Genomic DNA, 15,027 nt, shown 5'->3' on the forward strand with positions numbered 1-15,027 from the left:
TGGTTGACTCCCAAGTTTTCAATTCTATGCTTTGGGCCAAGGTTTACAAACTTAAGAGACATACATGCAGCCAAAGATCCACAGATGTGTTAAAAATATTTCAATTTTAAAATGCATCAAATTATTTAGCTTAATTAGTCTACAATTCCAATTCAAAGTGAATATAGGGACTCTGACTGATCTGAATTGCTCCTGAAGGAATGCAACTTGGTTGCCTTTCTCCAAAGAATGGTATATAAGAAGATCTGCTGGAAAGAACCAGAAGAATCCCATCTATCTTCATTCCTTCCAGTAGACTTCAGAATTCTCTCCATGCAGAAGTACAAAGAGAAAGAAAAAGTAGTTGGCTAAATATATAAAAGTAATTCCTGACAAATTGCTACCATAAGTCAAAGGAAACAACCTACCACCTCCTCATTTAATCAAAGGTTTTGAATTACTTTTCAATGGTCAGGGAGTGAAAAAAATACAGATAAGAAAACCTACTGGAGGGCAAATACTCCTCATTCCAATAGGAAACTTGTGGGGGTTAAAAAATTATCTGTTTCTGAGAGAACCAGCTGCAGGCCTCACCTTAGGTAAATAGCTGAAGCTGTTCCACTTAACTATCTTCCAAAAAGTGCCTCAAAAATCATGATACCATGTTAAAAGAGTACTGCTGTGTAAGTGTGCAGAAGAAATGTTCCAGTTAGCAGTTCTGCTGACTCTTAAAATGGAAATCTGAAAAAAGCCTCCTAGGTGATAGTTTAGAACAAAGCAATCTCCAAAACTTTGCTTAAAATCCTCATGGCTCCCAACAAACAACTTAGGCACTCAGAGTAAACAACATTTTCTTTAAATTCAGTCTTGAAAGACATCAGCTCCCTTTCACCAGGCCTCCCAAAACCAAACTCAGGGCGAAAAAATCCACATCACTCCTGTTCACTCTCTGTTCTACTACTTGCATCTTAAACTCTCTTTGCTGTTTGGAGGCATAATGTCTCTGCCCCTCTGGATGCAGCCTTAGTTTTGGAAGGAATGCTACCCTGGCTGCTTGCATTTATAGCAGGATGCCCTTGTCTTTTGAAAAAGAGCAAGGAAAATTAATTGAGTCCAGCATATGAGAGACCTTGCTTTTAAGGTGCTCAGTAGGATGCGGCACCACTCCCATGGAATCTAAGAAATCTGATCAGGATCTGGAAAATGGTGCTGTCAGAAGCAGGTCAGCACACTGTAAGAACACAAAAGGACTAGAATGCCACTTTTGCTCAAAGTAAGAGTTAAATACAAACCCTGTGATGATTAAGAGACATGGCAGATACAATCACATGGATCATGATTTTAACAGTCCAGGGTATTAATGCATTTTCCATCTTCATCCCAACTTCCATAACTGCTAGAGCTCACCAACACCAAAAACAGCCCAAAAAGAGCGGGAACTCTCCATGTCCCATCTCTCCTTTCTTCTTGGTTCCAGCTCCATCTTGGACTGCTCCCTGTCCTGCCCCTTCTGGTAGTTCACCAGTAGAGTTTGTTTTGGCCTGGATGCTCCACCCCCAGCCCGCTAAGGGATGGAATTTCACCCTTACATTCAAGGTCCAACATAACCCAAGCATGTTTAAATTCAGCCATGTGCTCAGCTACTTCGAAGAGTTGGTTTGGATGAAGACTAATACAGTGATACTCCAGGGAATGAAACAGAACAGTAGATACTGAACATGGATTATTTTATGGCATTTTGGAATTGTACCTGCAGAGGGTAAAGGCATGACATAGCAGAGCAAGCAAGGTAACATTGCACCTGCAGTCAGGAGAACAACTTACTCTCAAAATTCCAGATTATAATCATCAGACTTCAACCTGAGTTTGTAAACTGCATTAGAAAGGAAGAGGAGTGAGGAGCTCCAGATCAATGGAGATGTGGAGTAAGATGCAAGAAAGAACCCAGGAAGGGAAGGCAGCCGAGGAGAAGGATGACTTCAAAACCAGCTGGAGTGGGTATCTGCACTGTGCTCTGGGAGACATCTCCCAGCACCACCACCATATTTTCCCAGGTCACCTCTCTCTCCCCCCCTCTGCTGAAAGACAGAGAGATACCCTCAACACTCAGAAAATTGTTTCCCTATCCACATTTCCTAATACCAAGCTCAGCATTGATAATTGCCTGATTTTAGCAGTTGACGAATAGTTCATGGTCTCTCTCCTACAGACTTCCTTCTTATGGAAACCGGAAAATCAATCTTTGGAAATGAAGCAATGCAAACAAATATCCTTAGAATCCCTCCAAATACTACACTTACAATAATTATTATTTTGCTGCTGTGTCAACAAATGTCATAATAGTACAGTTTCCATAGTCATTATAACCTTGGCTTTTGCAGTTCTGCATTCACACAGCTCTTACAAGAGAAGACGCATTCAACAAACAAAAAGGTTGAGATGTTTTGGAAAATTTTACGCTGCCCATAAAAAGGAGATCAAAAGGGCTGTCCATTTATTGTAAGGTAAGATGTTTTTCTTACTTCTCCTTTCTCCAGCAGGTACTATGTAGACTGTCTGTCCACAACTGAAGCCTGGAAAAGATTTCTCTAACTGTGCAATACTGATGGCTAGTTGGTCAATACATGTTCTGAAGAAAACATCCATCCAACAGCTCCTGCACTCATATGTTTTGGTTGTTGTTTCTAATTGGTCTGAAATATGGGTTGGTTTTTCAGATGCTTAAAAGGGAAGTCCAGTTAACACAAAAAATTTAAAGTCATAACATATTTCAGGCACTATATTGTGACCAATATAATTAGGAGACTTTACAATAGTTTCTTAAATAGTCAGAGCTCAAAATAAAAACCTAAGTTTCTTAATTTCCATGAAACTTAGTTCATAGCTCAGAGAACTACTGGTGTTGTCATCTTTAACCAGTGGCAACTGTCGTTTTTTTTCCTGAGAACACCATGAACATGTAAATTCATGCTCCCCAGTAATTTCTCTTAATATTCTCAAGCTGCATTATCTCACTACAGTTTAAAACAGGAATTACCCAAACAAGCATCCACTGAAGCTTAAAAGACAGACTATTAGTGTTTACACAGCAGACTCAAGTGATTTACAAATGTCACTGGAAAGCAGACAGTTAGAGAAAGTTACAAAAATAAGAACTCTGTGTGTTTATAAAAATCATCATCAGGCATTATCTGGGGAGCACAGGCACTGACAGAAAATCAATGGCACTTCCAGTTCCTCTGCATCTGAGCTGAAAGCTGGCTTCTTTTCACTCAAGTATGCACTGAGCCCAGAACCATAATCTAAGTACCCCGATCAGAAGCCTAAAATTACATTCTTTGAGTACTCCTTTCAGAGCCTAACATCTGCCAAGTTGACTAATACAACTGATGCTTGAGTTCCCAAAGAACATCACAAATGCCATCAATCACTATCTCCAGGGGTTTAGGAGCACTACGTTTTAAAACAAAGCAATGACTGCAGAACAGAGAGTCCTCAAAAATTCTAGATTACTTTAGTTCGTATAATTTAAAAATCAGGATACAAAACTGGAAGGAAAGACTGGAAGCATTTAAACTAAAGAAGCAAAATTACAGAAGTTTTAAACACCAGTCAGAGTCAAACTTATATAATAACTAACTTTAATGTCAGAGTTATATATGATGTTAGAGTTATACACTATAAAATATAATATATAAAAATATATAATGTTGTTGTATTATAAAAAATACAGTCATTGTATCCATTTTTAACATGAAAGGACCTACATGCAGCTTTACAATCCATCCATTTTATGTCATGACCCCCACCTTCACAATGATGAAATATTTGCCTAAGAGAGCCGAGTTCTGCTGAAGCAGATGCAATGATCCTGTGATAATTGACTGATTACCTTTGAGTAAAACAAATCCTCCTCCTTACCAGCTCAACTGAGGTGAAACTGCTAAAGTTGCACTGGGAGAAGTGTGTTGGGAATGCACCCTGGAGAAAGCACATGCAGGGAACTGTGGTCACACAGGGGAGGAAATCTGAATTTTCTCAGAAGTTTACACACATCCTCCAGCCACAAGGAGTCCACAGGGATATCTAAAACCATCGTTCCCTTGATGCTGTTTATGATCATGAAATATTTACGGCCCATATGTTTTTGAAATAATGTTTTATATAATCTTAAACTCTTAAATACATAATAAAACACTTCCATGCATAAAAAGAATTGATACCTCTCCCATTAAAATACAATGGCAATTATAAAACCTGAGATGCCAGCAACAAAACACACTTTAATAAGCAAGCAGAATTCCTTTTCACTGAACACATATATTGGCAGAAAAAATCCAACCTCTCAGAAAAAGAAAATTAAATAGTGTTAACTTCATCACAACTCCAGAGTTTAAAATAAAACTCTTATTATCAAACCATGAAGAAGAAAATTTCTTTTCCTCATACAAGGTAACCAGACTTCTCTCAAAGCAACAAGTTCCCTCGCATCAGAATTTTCTCTTCCCAAACGCTATTCTGAGCTGAGAAAAGATTCTAAGCTAGGTTAAACTACTTACTTCCCACTCAGAACTGTCATTTCTCTTGCTTCCAGAATGAGCATTATATTACCTCCAGAAAGGAATTAAAGCATGAAGATAGCATGATTAAGTTATAGTGGCTCAATGAGCTTCTTCAATGGCTTAGAATTCGGCCACATCTTAAGAGCGTGCCAAAAGGCAGATTGGCCCTGACACAAAATCTGTTCTTCCCCACCAAATTTCAAAGTTCTGTTCTAACACACTAAGAAATTACAGAAAAGCTGGCTAAAATTTTTAAAAATCTTGATATATTATGCTTTCTCCATGTGACTTGTTCTTGAGAACTGTTGTGACAGCTTGAATGAAATCTAAAACAGAAACAGGATCAGGCAGTGGCCCACATCTGCCAGGGAAAACTTCAACCCAAAAATAAATTATGAAGTTAGAAGTGCCAAAGGTATGCTCTGCCAGGAAAAAAATGAGACTATTTATGGAGAGCTAGTGCCACCAGAGCTTCAGTAGTATCAGGAACATTACAGATAGAAAAGGAGGGGAAGGGAAATCTTATATAAAAAGTGTGGATGGTGCTCCAATAAAGTAGGTATGAATAATGCCCTGTATGGACTAGGGTTAACGACAAAAGTATTCCCAGGTCTCTAAAATCAAAGGGTGTAGCTTTTTATTTGTTTGGTTTTGTTTAGGGTTTTTAAAATCCTACTAAACAGGTAAAAAATTTTGCATTTAATATCCAATTATTATAATTATATTCAATTACACCAGAATATATCTGCACTAATTGATCATTTCCTACCTGTGTTCCCGTCCCCACTCTCCATCGATGGTTTACTGGTTTCTGACGGATTGTTCATTCTTGAGTCTGCGTTAAAACAGAAAGAAAGATAAAACAATACAGCAAAAAATCCCCAAATCTGTTCATACCTTTTTGTTCAAGAGAAGTACACAAGAGCAGAAATTTGCTATGTACTTTACCCCAATTTAGATTTATAACACAAAAAAAAAAAGAACAACCAAAACCAAAACACAATACTGAATCTTCCAGATAAATATTATTTCAAAATTTTCTATGACATTATTCCCATATGTGAAAACGTGGTATTAAGGGAATAAAAGACAGCATGCTGGAGGGCAGTGATAGGTAGGAACTTAATTTTCAATACAATGAAAGTCATAGAAGGAAAAAAAAGGAGGGGGGGAAGAAGGAACAATGATTACACCAAGATTCAAAACCATTAAGTCTGACCATCACGGCCTACATCATTCTTGTGCTTGTTCCCCCTGCCCCACCCCAACAAAAGAAAGGAAATTCAGTCATTATAATTAAATGGATGTCATTTTCCTAATACTGCATTTCTATTTTACTGCAATGTCAGTGACATTAAGTTATTTTATATTTCCTATATATTCAGGCAAACCGTACAAATATAAAATAATTCCTCTTCTTTCTCCCTCTGGATGAATGTATTGAAAAGTCTGTTCCTGGTTTCAAAGCCTGTCAGCTGAATACAGTGCAATGCAGAGGGCCTCTCCAGATGGCAGACAGAGAATATAGCTTCCTTATATAGGAATCTATACAGATGTTCTGTGTACAGCATCAGCTTTCCAGCTTATTACCTCCTCATTCCTTGCCACCGACCCCAGTGTGCCACATTATCACAAACCAAAATTACAAAAAGAATCTCAAGACAGAACAGCTCATAAAATGAAGTGTAAGCAAATCCTTGAGCACACTCTTCCATTCCCATAATGAGCTAAAAGCAAGTTCAATGAGCTTAAAATGAACCCTTTAGTCCAGGATATTCTCTCGCTAGGTGCTTAAAAGGTTACCTCTGTCATGTACTTTCATCAAAGCAGTGATTTCCAAAATACCAATAGGCTGAAGAAGAATACAGGAGCAGGATTAACTGTGCTGCATCTTTCCCCCAGACAGTTCCAAGAATCTCCAGACTGCCTGGCAGTCCATGAAAGCTGGAAATGAGAAGATGGACTATTGCCATGTGCCATCACCTGCTACTACCAGTGCAGAGGAAGGACAGGGACCTGTTGGAGTGAGTTCAGAGGCCAAGATGATCAGAAGGCTGCAGCACCTCAGCCATGGGGAAAGGCTGAGAGAGTTGGGGTTGCAGAGCCTGGAGAAGACTCCATGAAGGCTTTACAGCAGCCTCCCAGTACCTTAAGAAGCCTGCAAGAGAGCTGGAGAGGAAATTTTTAGAAGGGCATGTAGTGACAGAGGAGAATGGCTTTAAACTGCAAGAGAGCAAGATTGGACTGGATATTAGGAATAAATTCTTACTGTGAAGGTGGTGAGACACTGGAACAGGTTGCCCAGAGATGTGGTGGATGCCCCATCCTGAAAGTTTTTAAGGCCAGTTTGGATGGGGTTCTGAGCAACCTGATCTAAGCAAGGGATCCCCGTCCATGGCAGGGGGGTTGGAGGGTTGAAACTGGATAATCTTTAAGGTCCCTCCTAAACCACATCATTCTATGATTCTGTGATCAATATTTTTAAAACTAATAAAATTTTCCACATGAACAACTGTGGCAGTTGTACCCAATAGAGCCTTGAAAATCCAGAGGACTGTAACAACCACAAAACTTCCCCTGACAAGCTAATACAACCTCTCCAGAGCCTCAACTCTTCTCACAAAGTTCCTACGCCTATTCTTAAATCTTTCAAATGTTCAGCCACGTGTAAAAGAGATCTGGACTACCAGTGTAACCCTTAGTATAAAGGCAGATGTGTTAAACTGCTTTGTGAAAGGGGGAAGGGATGAGGAGAAACGAGGAGAAACTTTGCAGCAGATCTATTTTGGCCCACACTTCAGCAAGTTTGCTCCATTTTTCACAACCTCTGCTTAGCACATTCAAGCTACAAATTCAGAGCCTTGAAAAACAAGAGTTGTGCTAAGGTTGCAGCTATAGAACCTATTGCTTCCAGGCTCCTTATTTTGTCATTTTCCACATTTGGATAGCATGATTCACACTCTAGAAACAGAACATGGGTTCCACTGACTATACAGAAATGTCTGCTGTTGATTTGGCCCTCTCTGCTGAGAGATCCATGTTTCTATCTAGACATTGCATCTGTCTTAAATTGAGTTTATTGTTGTGACAACAGCACATTTGTTTAGAGTGATTATAGGCAACATGCATTTGATAAGCAGCATTACTTCATTCCTTTACACACAAATGGCTACTGAAATTTCACTTTAGAGAACACTGAATGGCAGTCCTTTGCTTTGGACACAAATACGAAGAGTCTTTATCCAACAGGAAAAAGAGCAAAGAGTCTTAAAAGTCAAATACATTTGGCTGTGGAAACCGGGCTAACTCATGAGGCTACTGGACATAGGATGTCATTTTTAAGCCCAAGGCAGAAGAAGAGCTTGAACTCAAGATACAACTGACCACGAATGGGAAGAGCACAGGCTGAGAAAGTTGTCTCTCAGAAACATGGAATTCATTTGCTGAACCACTTCAGAAAATTCATCCTAGAAAAACAACAGAGGGCCTCCTGTTGCTAGTTTGTTACAGGAATTGAAGTATTAGAGCCAAGGTGCAGGCTACTCATGATAGAATAAAGCAAAGCAAGCTAAACCCAGAAGGGGGACACAGCTGTCCTGTGCACAGAACTCAAGCAGGGCAGTCACTGTTCCATCCTATGAGGAAGCTCACACAAGAAGCCTTCCTCACAATGAGCAAGTTTGCTCAGTCACACAAAGTTATAACTGTACAGACCTCTTTCCAAAAAGCAAGCCAGGACACGTTTTTCTGTCAGGCTACGCTGCAAAATAAATACATTCTTCTAGAATAGTTTTTTTAGTACTAGACATATACAAAGTTTACTTAACTACCAAAAGCCTGTCTAAATGAAGAATATTTTATTGTCAAGATCCATCCTTAACAAAGACCTCTAACATTGCTATTGAAAAAAGCAGCAAGTTAGAAGCAGAAACATCTTTCTGGTAGTGCTCAGGTTCAAGCGAAGGATAGCATCCATTATTTCACCAGCTGACTATTTCTTGTTCAATCTGTGGGCCTTCTGCATGTAAAGCATCAAGAACAATGCAGCTATTTCCATTGCAAATGGTATGACATCCATCTGAAGCACAAAACTGCTACCAGCAAAACAGGCTCGTATCCGCGGGATACTCAACCTACCGATTCATTCTATGCTGAATAAAAAGGCTGCTTGGTTTATACGTGCTCGTGCAATTTCTGCTTCAAACTTAAAAGAATAAACAAATGAAGTGGGCTAAAAAAACCCCAAGCCTTAATGCCTTCACCTTTTTTTCTTCCTTTAGATCTTCCTTGGGTTTTAAATAAAGGCCCTGGGCTACAAGTTCTGCCAACATTATCTAAAAACAAACTCCCCAGAAGGAAGGATCGAAAGCAGCAGGTGCATGATTGAAATCAAACTCTCAGGAGTGAATACATTCCATGCTGCTACTCTGCTAGCAGGGCTGAGGTGTCGCCAGGCAGTGCTGTGCCAGCCTTTCACACACCCCCAGGAACATTTCCAAAGGCATTCAGCAGAAAGAAGCAGTGGACACCGGACCAACCTGAAGCGTTGTAAAGACCGCACACAGCTGGCAAAGCAAGGAAAATCTTAACATGGTATATACCATTAACTGTTTCCTTTCACCCATTAAAGTGGAATTGCCTGATACTCCATTTGCACCAGCAAAAATTATTCATTTATGTGCATGGGAAAAACAAAGTTTAATGTGAGTGAAAGCATGTTAAGAATTATTTAGAAATTAATTTTTAAAAACCACATCACATTCAGAAACAAACACATTCAAACATCTGCTTTAAAATTCACCATTCAAAAAAATATTCTTTTACTTAGAGATATAAGTTCTTACACGAACTTATATGATAGAATGAAAATTATAATAAAAAAAATTAATATATATATATACATTGAGCTTTGCGGGGAAAAGCCTTGAAAATAAATAAAGCCCATTGTAAAATTGAGATGATCCATTACTATAAATAACTTAAAGAGACATGAAGAAGGAATTACGGCATGTCTGTTCTGCAGTCCTGATGGAATCTCAGCGCAGGAAATATATTATCCCAGTAACCTTAAGCACAGCTTGCAACGGTATCAATGGCAACCACTGTGCACTCCCCCTTATTTTCTATTACACACGAAGAACCTTGCTATATTAAAAATACACAGACATAACATACATGCTGTTGTGGAATGGCTCAATACAGTTCCTAAATTCCTTCAACACCCAGGCTCCCTGTCATTCATTTTAATGCTTTAAAATGCATAACACACATATGCAAGTCAAGCCCAGTGTTAGAAGGCAAATGCTTCTCAGACTGAAATCCTACAAGCAAAAGGTCTGTATTAATATCACCCAAGTCTGTGCAGAGGAGCGAGGGAAAAGAGGGAAAACAAACAAACAAACAAACCAAAGCATGTATTTCCCTGGTACAGATCGAGCTATCCATCTAGCAGGCAGCTATTTGCTGCCGATTCACTGGTGAGCTTCAGCCCCACAAATACCTTCTGCATATGTGATTAAGCCACTATGCATAGTCAATCTCCCAGCCTCGGTGTCCATAAGAAAGAGCTGAGCTGGTACCCACCTAGAACGTAGTCGCTGCAGTCCAGCATTGCTGTGGTATCCTCTACAGGTTCAGATAGTCCAAGGAACGGGAGAATGGCAATTTCTATCAAATCTACACTACTGCTCTGACTGAACATGAAAGGGAGTGGGGAGGTGGGGGGGGAAATACAACTTCAGTTACACCATAGCAATCTTCAACTGAACAGGGAAACTTCAGTTGCTGTGTGGAGTTTTAGTCTCTCCTACTAGCTGTGTCTGACATTGTCAAGGCGACTGAAGCGTGAAAAGTTCCCCTTTTTGTAATAAAATAGAAACAAAGATTGCAGCTGGCAGTTTCCATAATGAAGCTTAATCAGTATGCGCCTGATTAGGGCCTTATGCAAATCTCCTCTCGTTAGCACAGCAGCCAGCACTTTGAAGTCCATGAACAATTCATTTGCAGAGTACACTGAAAGCGCTCCCTGCATAATTTAAATCACGGTATAAATATTTATCAGCTCATTTGCATATTAATTGGCAGTGCATGAAGGGAAAAATTATCTCCCGAGTGCCAGCATAATAATTAGGGAACAAAATGAATTTTCTTCCAATAGCTTGGCTTCTCAGCCCTGACTCAAGCACAGTACCACAGGGGATCAGGGAGGGGAAGAGACAGAGTTCTGTTCAAATGCCACTGAAATGACACGTACAAATTAGAAACAACTCTACAGACTTAAGCACCTTTAATCTTATTCCTGCTGGCAACAATAACATCAGTAATAAAGGGGATTTGGAAAAAGCTTTCCACACAATCCAAATAATCCCACGAAAACAATTAGCAAGGTAGAAGCTGAACACAAAGCTGTCAAGCTGGTGCTTGCACATCTGCGTGGAGTTTTCCACACACGAACACGCACTGTCTCAGCAAGGTCCCAGGCAGGGAAGAGAGTCCTGCCAGGGCAAGGAAGTGGCACGATTCCCTTTAAAAGGCTAAAGAGCTTGGTGATTCATTATCGGGTAATCCCTTTGCCACGGCCAACTTAACAGCAGTGGATATGTCAAGTATTGTGTAACATTTGACACCCATTAATCTATCCCGAGTGAAATCAAAATAGATTTAGTCTTTTGCTTTCCAATGTCTTCCAAGAAAAAAACCAAAAAATCTATTACTAATCCCTTCAAGCATGTACACAATATGGCTAAAGAAAGCTTATTTGCAGAGCTATGGTTTTTGAAAGGGGCACGTCACACCCACGTTGCATCTTTGAACCACTCAGTGATAACCAGAACGCGCTTGCTGCTGTGACCACAAAGTACACTGGAGCACTGCAGAACTGAGGACAGGCCTTGGTCTATGGAGAAATCAATCTTCTTTTCCAAAAGTGGTCCACAGAAGTAAGTGGACTAGCTATGAGGCTCTATTAAACCATTGCAAATAGTTTGTTTGCCACTCAAAAACTCGTGTCCTAAACAGCAAGAACATTTATATAAAAGTTCAAGCATGATGCGGCCATCACAAAATTTATTACTCCATCTTCTGATCAGGAAAAGGTGGTATGATGATGCAGATGATTACAGGGTTGAGCCACTCACTTCCAGGTGCTAATGTGAATTTAAAGAGTAAGTAGTTTTTCTCTTTTTTTTTTCCTTTAAAAATATTGTAGCTGTACTTTTCTTCTCCTCATTTCTCAAGAGAATTCAAGCACCACCTCTACAAACAAGAGGGAGTGAGAGAAAAGGGACTTCTCAATCATCCAGTACTGACTGGAATTTATTTCCACGCTTGACCTCTTCTTCTGTTCAGGTTCATATCTCTACTTAACACAAGATGTTCCCAGCTATATATTTAACATGAGTGATCTACACTTGAAAAAGATTGCAAGAAGAGAGGGAGAAGGTGCTCCCTACTACAGGGAGACAACTGCATGTGCTGAATAGGTTTTCCTAATACCTTGTTTCCAACCTGCTTTTCTACTCACTCACGTGTCCCACTGAGACCTCTGAGGCACACATTCACGGTTCACAGACCTTCAGCAAACTCCACTCCTGCATTCATACTTTTGGAGTGCGCTGGGAGATAATCCGTTTGCTTTATCGGAAGAGCCTGGACACCAATGGTGTAACAAACCAGGCACTTGACAAAGCAAGTGGCTGAGCTGAGGCAGCAGCAGAGCAGGACAGCAGTGCTCTCCTCAACCAGGGGGTGCTGGGCTGGTGGAACACAGGTGCAGCCCCGAGGGCGCAGGAAGTGACCGTTGGAATCGGCACGCGTGTGGCCATGGCTGATCCGCCTCACAAACACCAACCCCCACACAAACCTTCGCTGGAGCTGTAGCATCCACTAACAGCCTAACTGAAGTGAAAAATTATTGTTGTGTTGACCTGTCAAATTAACAACTGGCCAAAAAAAAAAAGAAGACAAATAAACAAAAGCCCTACCCCAAACCAACCAGCCAACCAAAACCAAACACCACAAAAAACCCAAACCAGATGGTTCTTTCAGTGACCACTTCATTCTTTGACAATTTCATTATCTTACATTTATCTAAGTTCATAGAATCATAGAATGGTTTGGGTTGGAAGGGACCTTAATGATCACGCAGCTCCAGCCCCTTGCCCTGGGCAGGGACACCTTTCACTAGACCAGGTTGCTCAAAGATCCATCCAGCCTGTCATGAACACTTCCAGGGATGGGGCATCCATTTTTTTGTTTTGCTCTGTTTTTTTTTGTGTTTGTTTGTTTAAATTTACCATTGACAGTCTTTTAATCTCTGCTCTAGTAGAGAAAGAAAATGTCTGGGGAGGAATGGTGCCTATCACTCCGCTCCAAAACAAGAGGTGGAACACATGAGTTTAATGTTCTCTAGGTTCTGCCACAACACTGCCCATTCTTTGCTTTATGGCTACTTATTAAAAGTTACTTAGCACCCTGAACTGAGGATATACCTCTGGTATTCATGTTTAAGCAAAACAGCACTCTGAGCTTTGCTCACAGTTTCATTTTTTATCCAAAGGCACCTCTCAGACGAGAAAATGCTGCACCTTGTGATAAGTAAAAAGCTTGCCACATCCCACGAAACTACAGATATCTCAAAAATATCTGTATATCTCTCCTCTTCAGCCAAGTCTACAGTTTTTACAATAATGATTTTCCCCCCATAATCCTATTCAAACTCTTCCTTAAAACCAAAGGAACTAACACAGAGCCAAGTATGACATAGGCGGATTTTCTTCAGCCAGACACTTCGGAACCTGCAGACAACATTTCAGGAGACTCTATCTCATTCACTTCTTTTTGTCACTTTCTATGTATTTTCCACACCATACCACTATAAATGAATGTCTTCCTTTTGCAGTCTGCCCCACAAGTATGCCACTTTCTTTATTCAGTTATAATGACAATACCTGATTCCTTAATAACTCTGGTTTTGGAAAGGGAACATCATTTTTACCAGTAGACTATGAAACTCTTGGGTTTTTTTATATGGATGTGTTTCCATATATTACTAAAATGTCATTTACTACATGCCCTCCATGACAGCTAAGAAATTTCTACTCCTATCCAGCTCAGTGACAAGCATGACCTTTGCAAACTTCAGGGCTGCACTTTCTGATGAGATTACCCAATAAGCCAACTCATTACTTCCCTTTTAAACAGTGTACTTGGAGTGGAGTGCAAAGGAATACATACAAATGGAGTACAAAATGCAGGGAAAGGAAATACAGTATTAACTGCAACATTAGCATGCTGTTTTCATTAGTGTATCAATGCTTAGGACATTTTACCTTGAAGGTACTACATTGTAACTCAAGACATTTCCAAGTCTCCATCCCACAACCCAACGAAACCCAACAAAAAATTCAACAAACAGAACTCCTATGTGTTATTTAAAAAATTGTAAAAATCACATACTTCACCAAAATAAACTGTTATTAAAGTTGGCACAATCCTCTTAGAGTAATTATGGACAGACAGCAGTCTGTTCATAGCTAGGGCTGCAAGCTAACTCTAATTTTAGCCACCACCTTTGTGGCTAAGAAAATTGATTTTATCTGAAAATTGGTAAGTTTGTTCTGTAAGCCAAAAAGAGCAGTTGTCTGGAAAAGTCAAATAAAATCGGCCTAGTTTAGACTTACCAGCCATTAGGCAATTGCTATGAATTGGAATTTTTAGTCTACATCTAATTTTACTTCTCACAAACTCAAATCATAACTATCCTTTAAAACTTTCAACCACATAAAATGCCTTTCAAAATTCCTTTGTGTACATTTTTGAAGGAAATTAAGCATGTGGAGAGCTAAGCAAGAATGCTAATTTATCTTACCAGTGCAGGACAGTGGATACTTGTAAGCACCTGATACATTAATATAAAAGGGTTTGTTTCTGGCTTTGGTTTTTTATGCAACTTATTTTTGTCCACAGAAGGTAGCAACTACCATGGATTAAGTCTTTTTTTTTATAGGAAGAAAACTGTGTTGATGACAAATTTACAATACCACCACACAAGGAGGGAAGAAAAAAGGAGGGCAGTGATACAATGAGAGAAATAAAATAAATACCCTCATTCAAAAAATACAGAATTAAAATGTCCACAAGCAAACAACCTTATTTGAAACTCACAGCTAGTTCTGCCACTCAGGTGTATCATCTGAACACTCTGCCCTACCTTCACTGCCTACAAGCCATGGAACATAAGAAAGCATCCATATTATATTTACATTAAAGTTTTTCTTCCATCCTGTTGAATGTTTTCTTTTCAACAGCAAAGGATACAAATCCAGTGCAGTCAACGCCTGTTATCTAAGTAAATGTTATTGTCATAGCATTTACTTAGAAATGATGGAATATTTTGAAGAGCAGTAAACATCAGGTCTGTACATGTCCTGAATTAAGCTCTCCTGTTCCACTCATTATGTTTTTATGGTTTTCATGACTATTTCAT

The 15,027-nt window shown here is 39.6% G+C and overlaps 1 protein-coding gene across 12 annotated transcripts in view; it reads right to left on the minus strand.

Annotated features, from left to right (window-relative positions):
- The window catches only part of POU2F1 (POU class 2 homeobox 1), a 112,747-nt gene that overhangs the window by 47,824 nt on the left and 49,896 nt on the right, over window positions 1-15,027 (minus strand). For all 12 annotated transcript variants that reach the window (XR_005953867.1, XM_041420869.1, XM_041420874.1 and 9 more), the window contains one exon: window positions 5,311-5,376. Coding sequence is in view for 11 of the 12 variants with exons in the window: in XM_041420874.1 (XP_041276808.1) it covers window positions 5,311-5,376 (66 nt within the window). In the remaining variant the exon portion in view is untranslated. The remainder of the gene's footprint in view (window positions 1-5,310; window positions 5,377-15,027) is intronic.

This window comes from Onychostruthus taczanowskii, unplaced genomic scaffold (assembly GCF_017590055.1).
Source record: "Onychostruthus taczanowskii isolate IOZ18803 unplaced genomic scaffold, ASM1759005v1 scaffold67, whole genome shotgun sequence".
NCBI lineage: Eukaryota > Metazoa > Chordata > Aves > Passeriformes > Passeridae > Onychostruthus > Onychostruthus taczanowskii.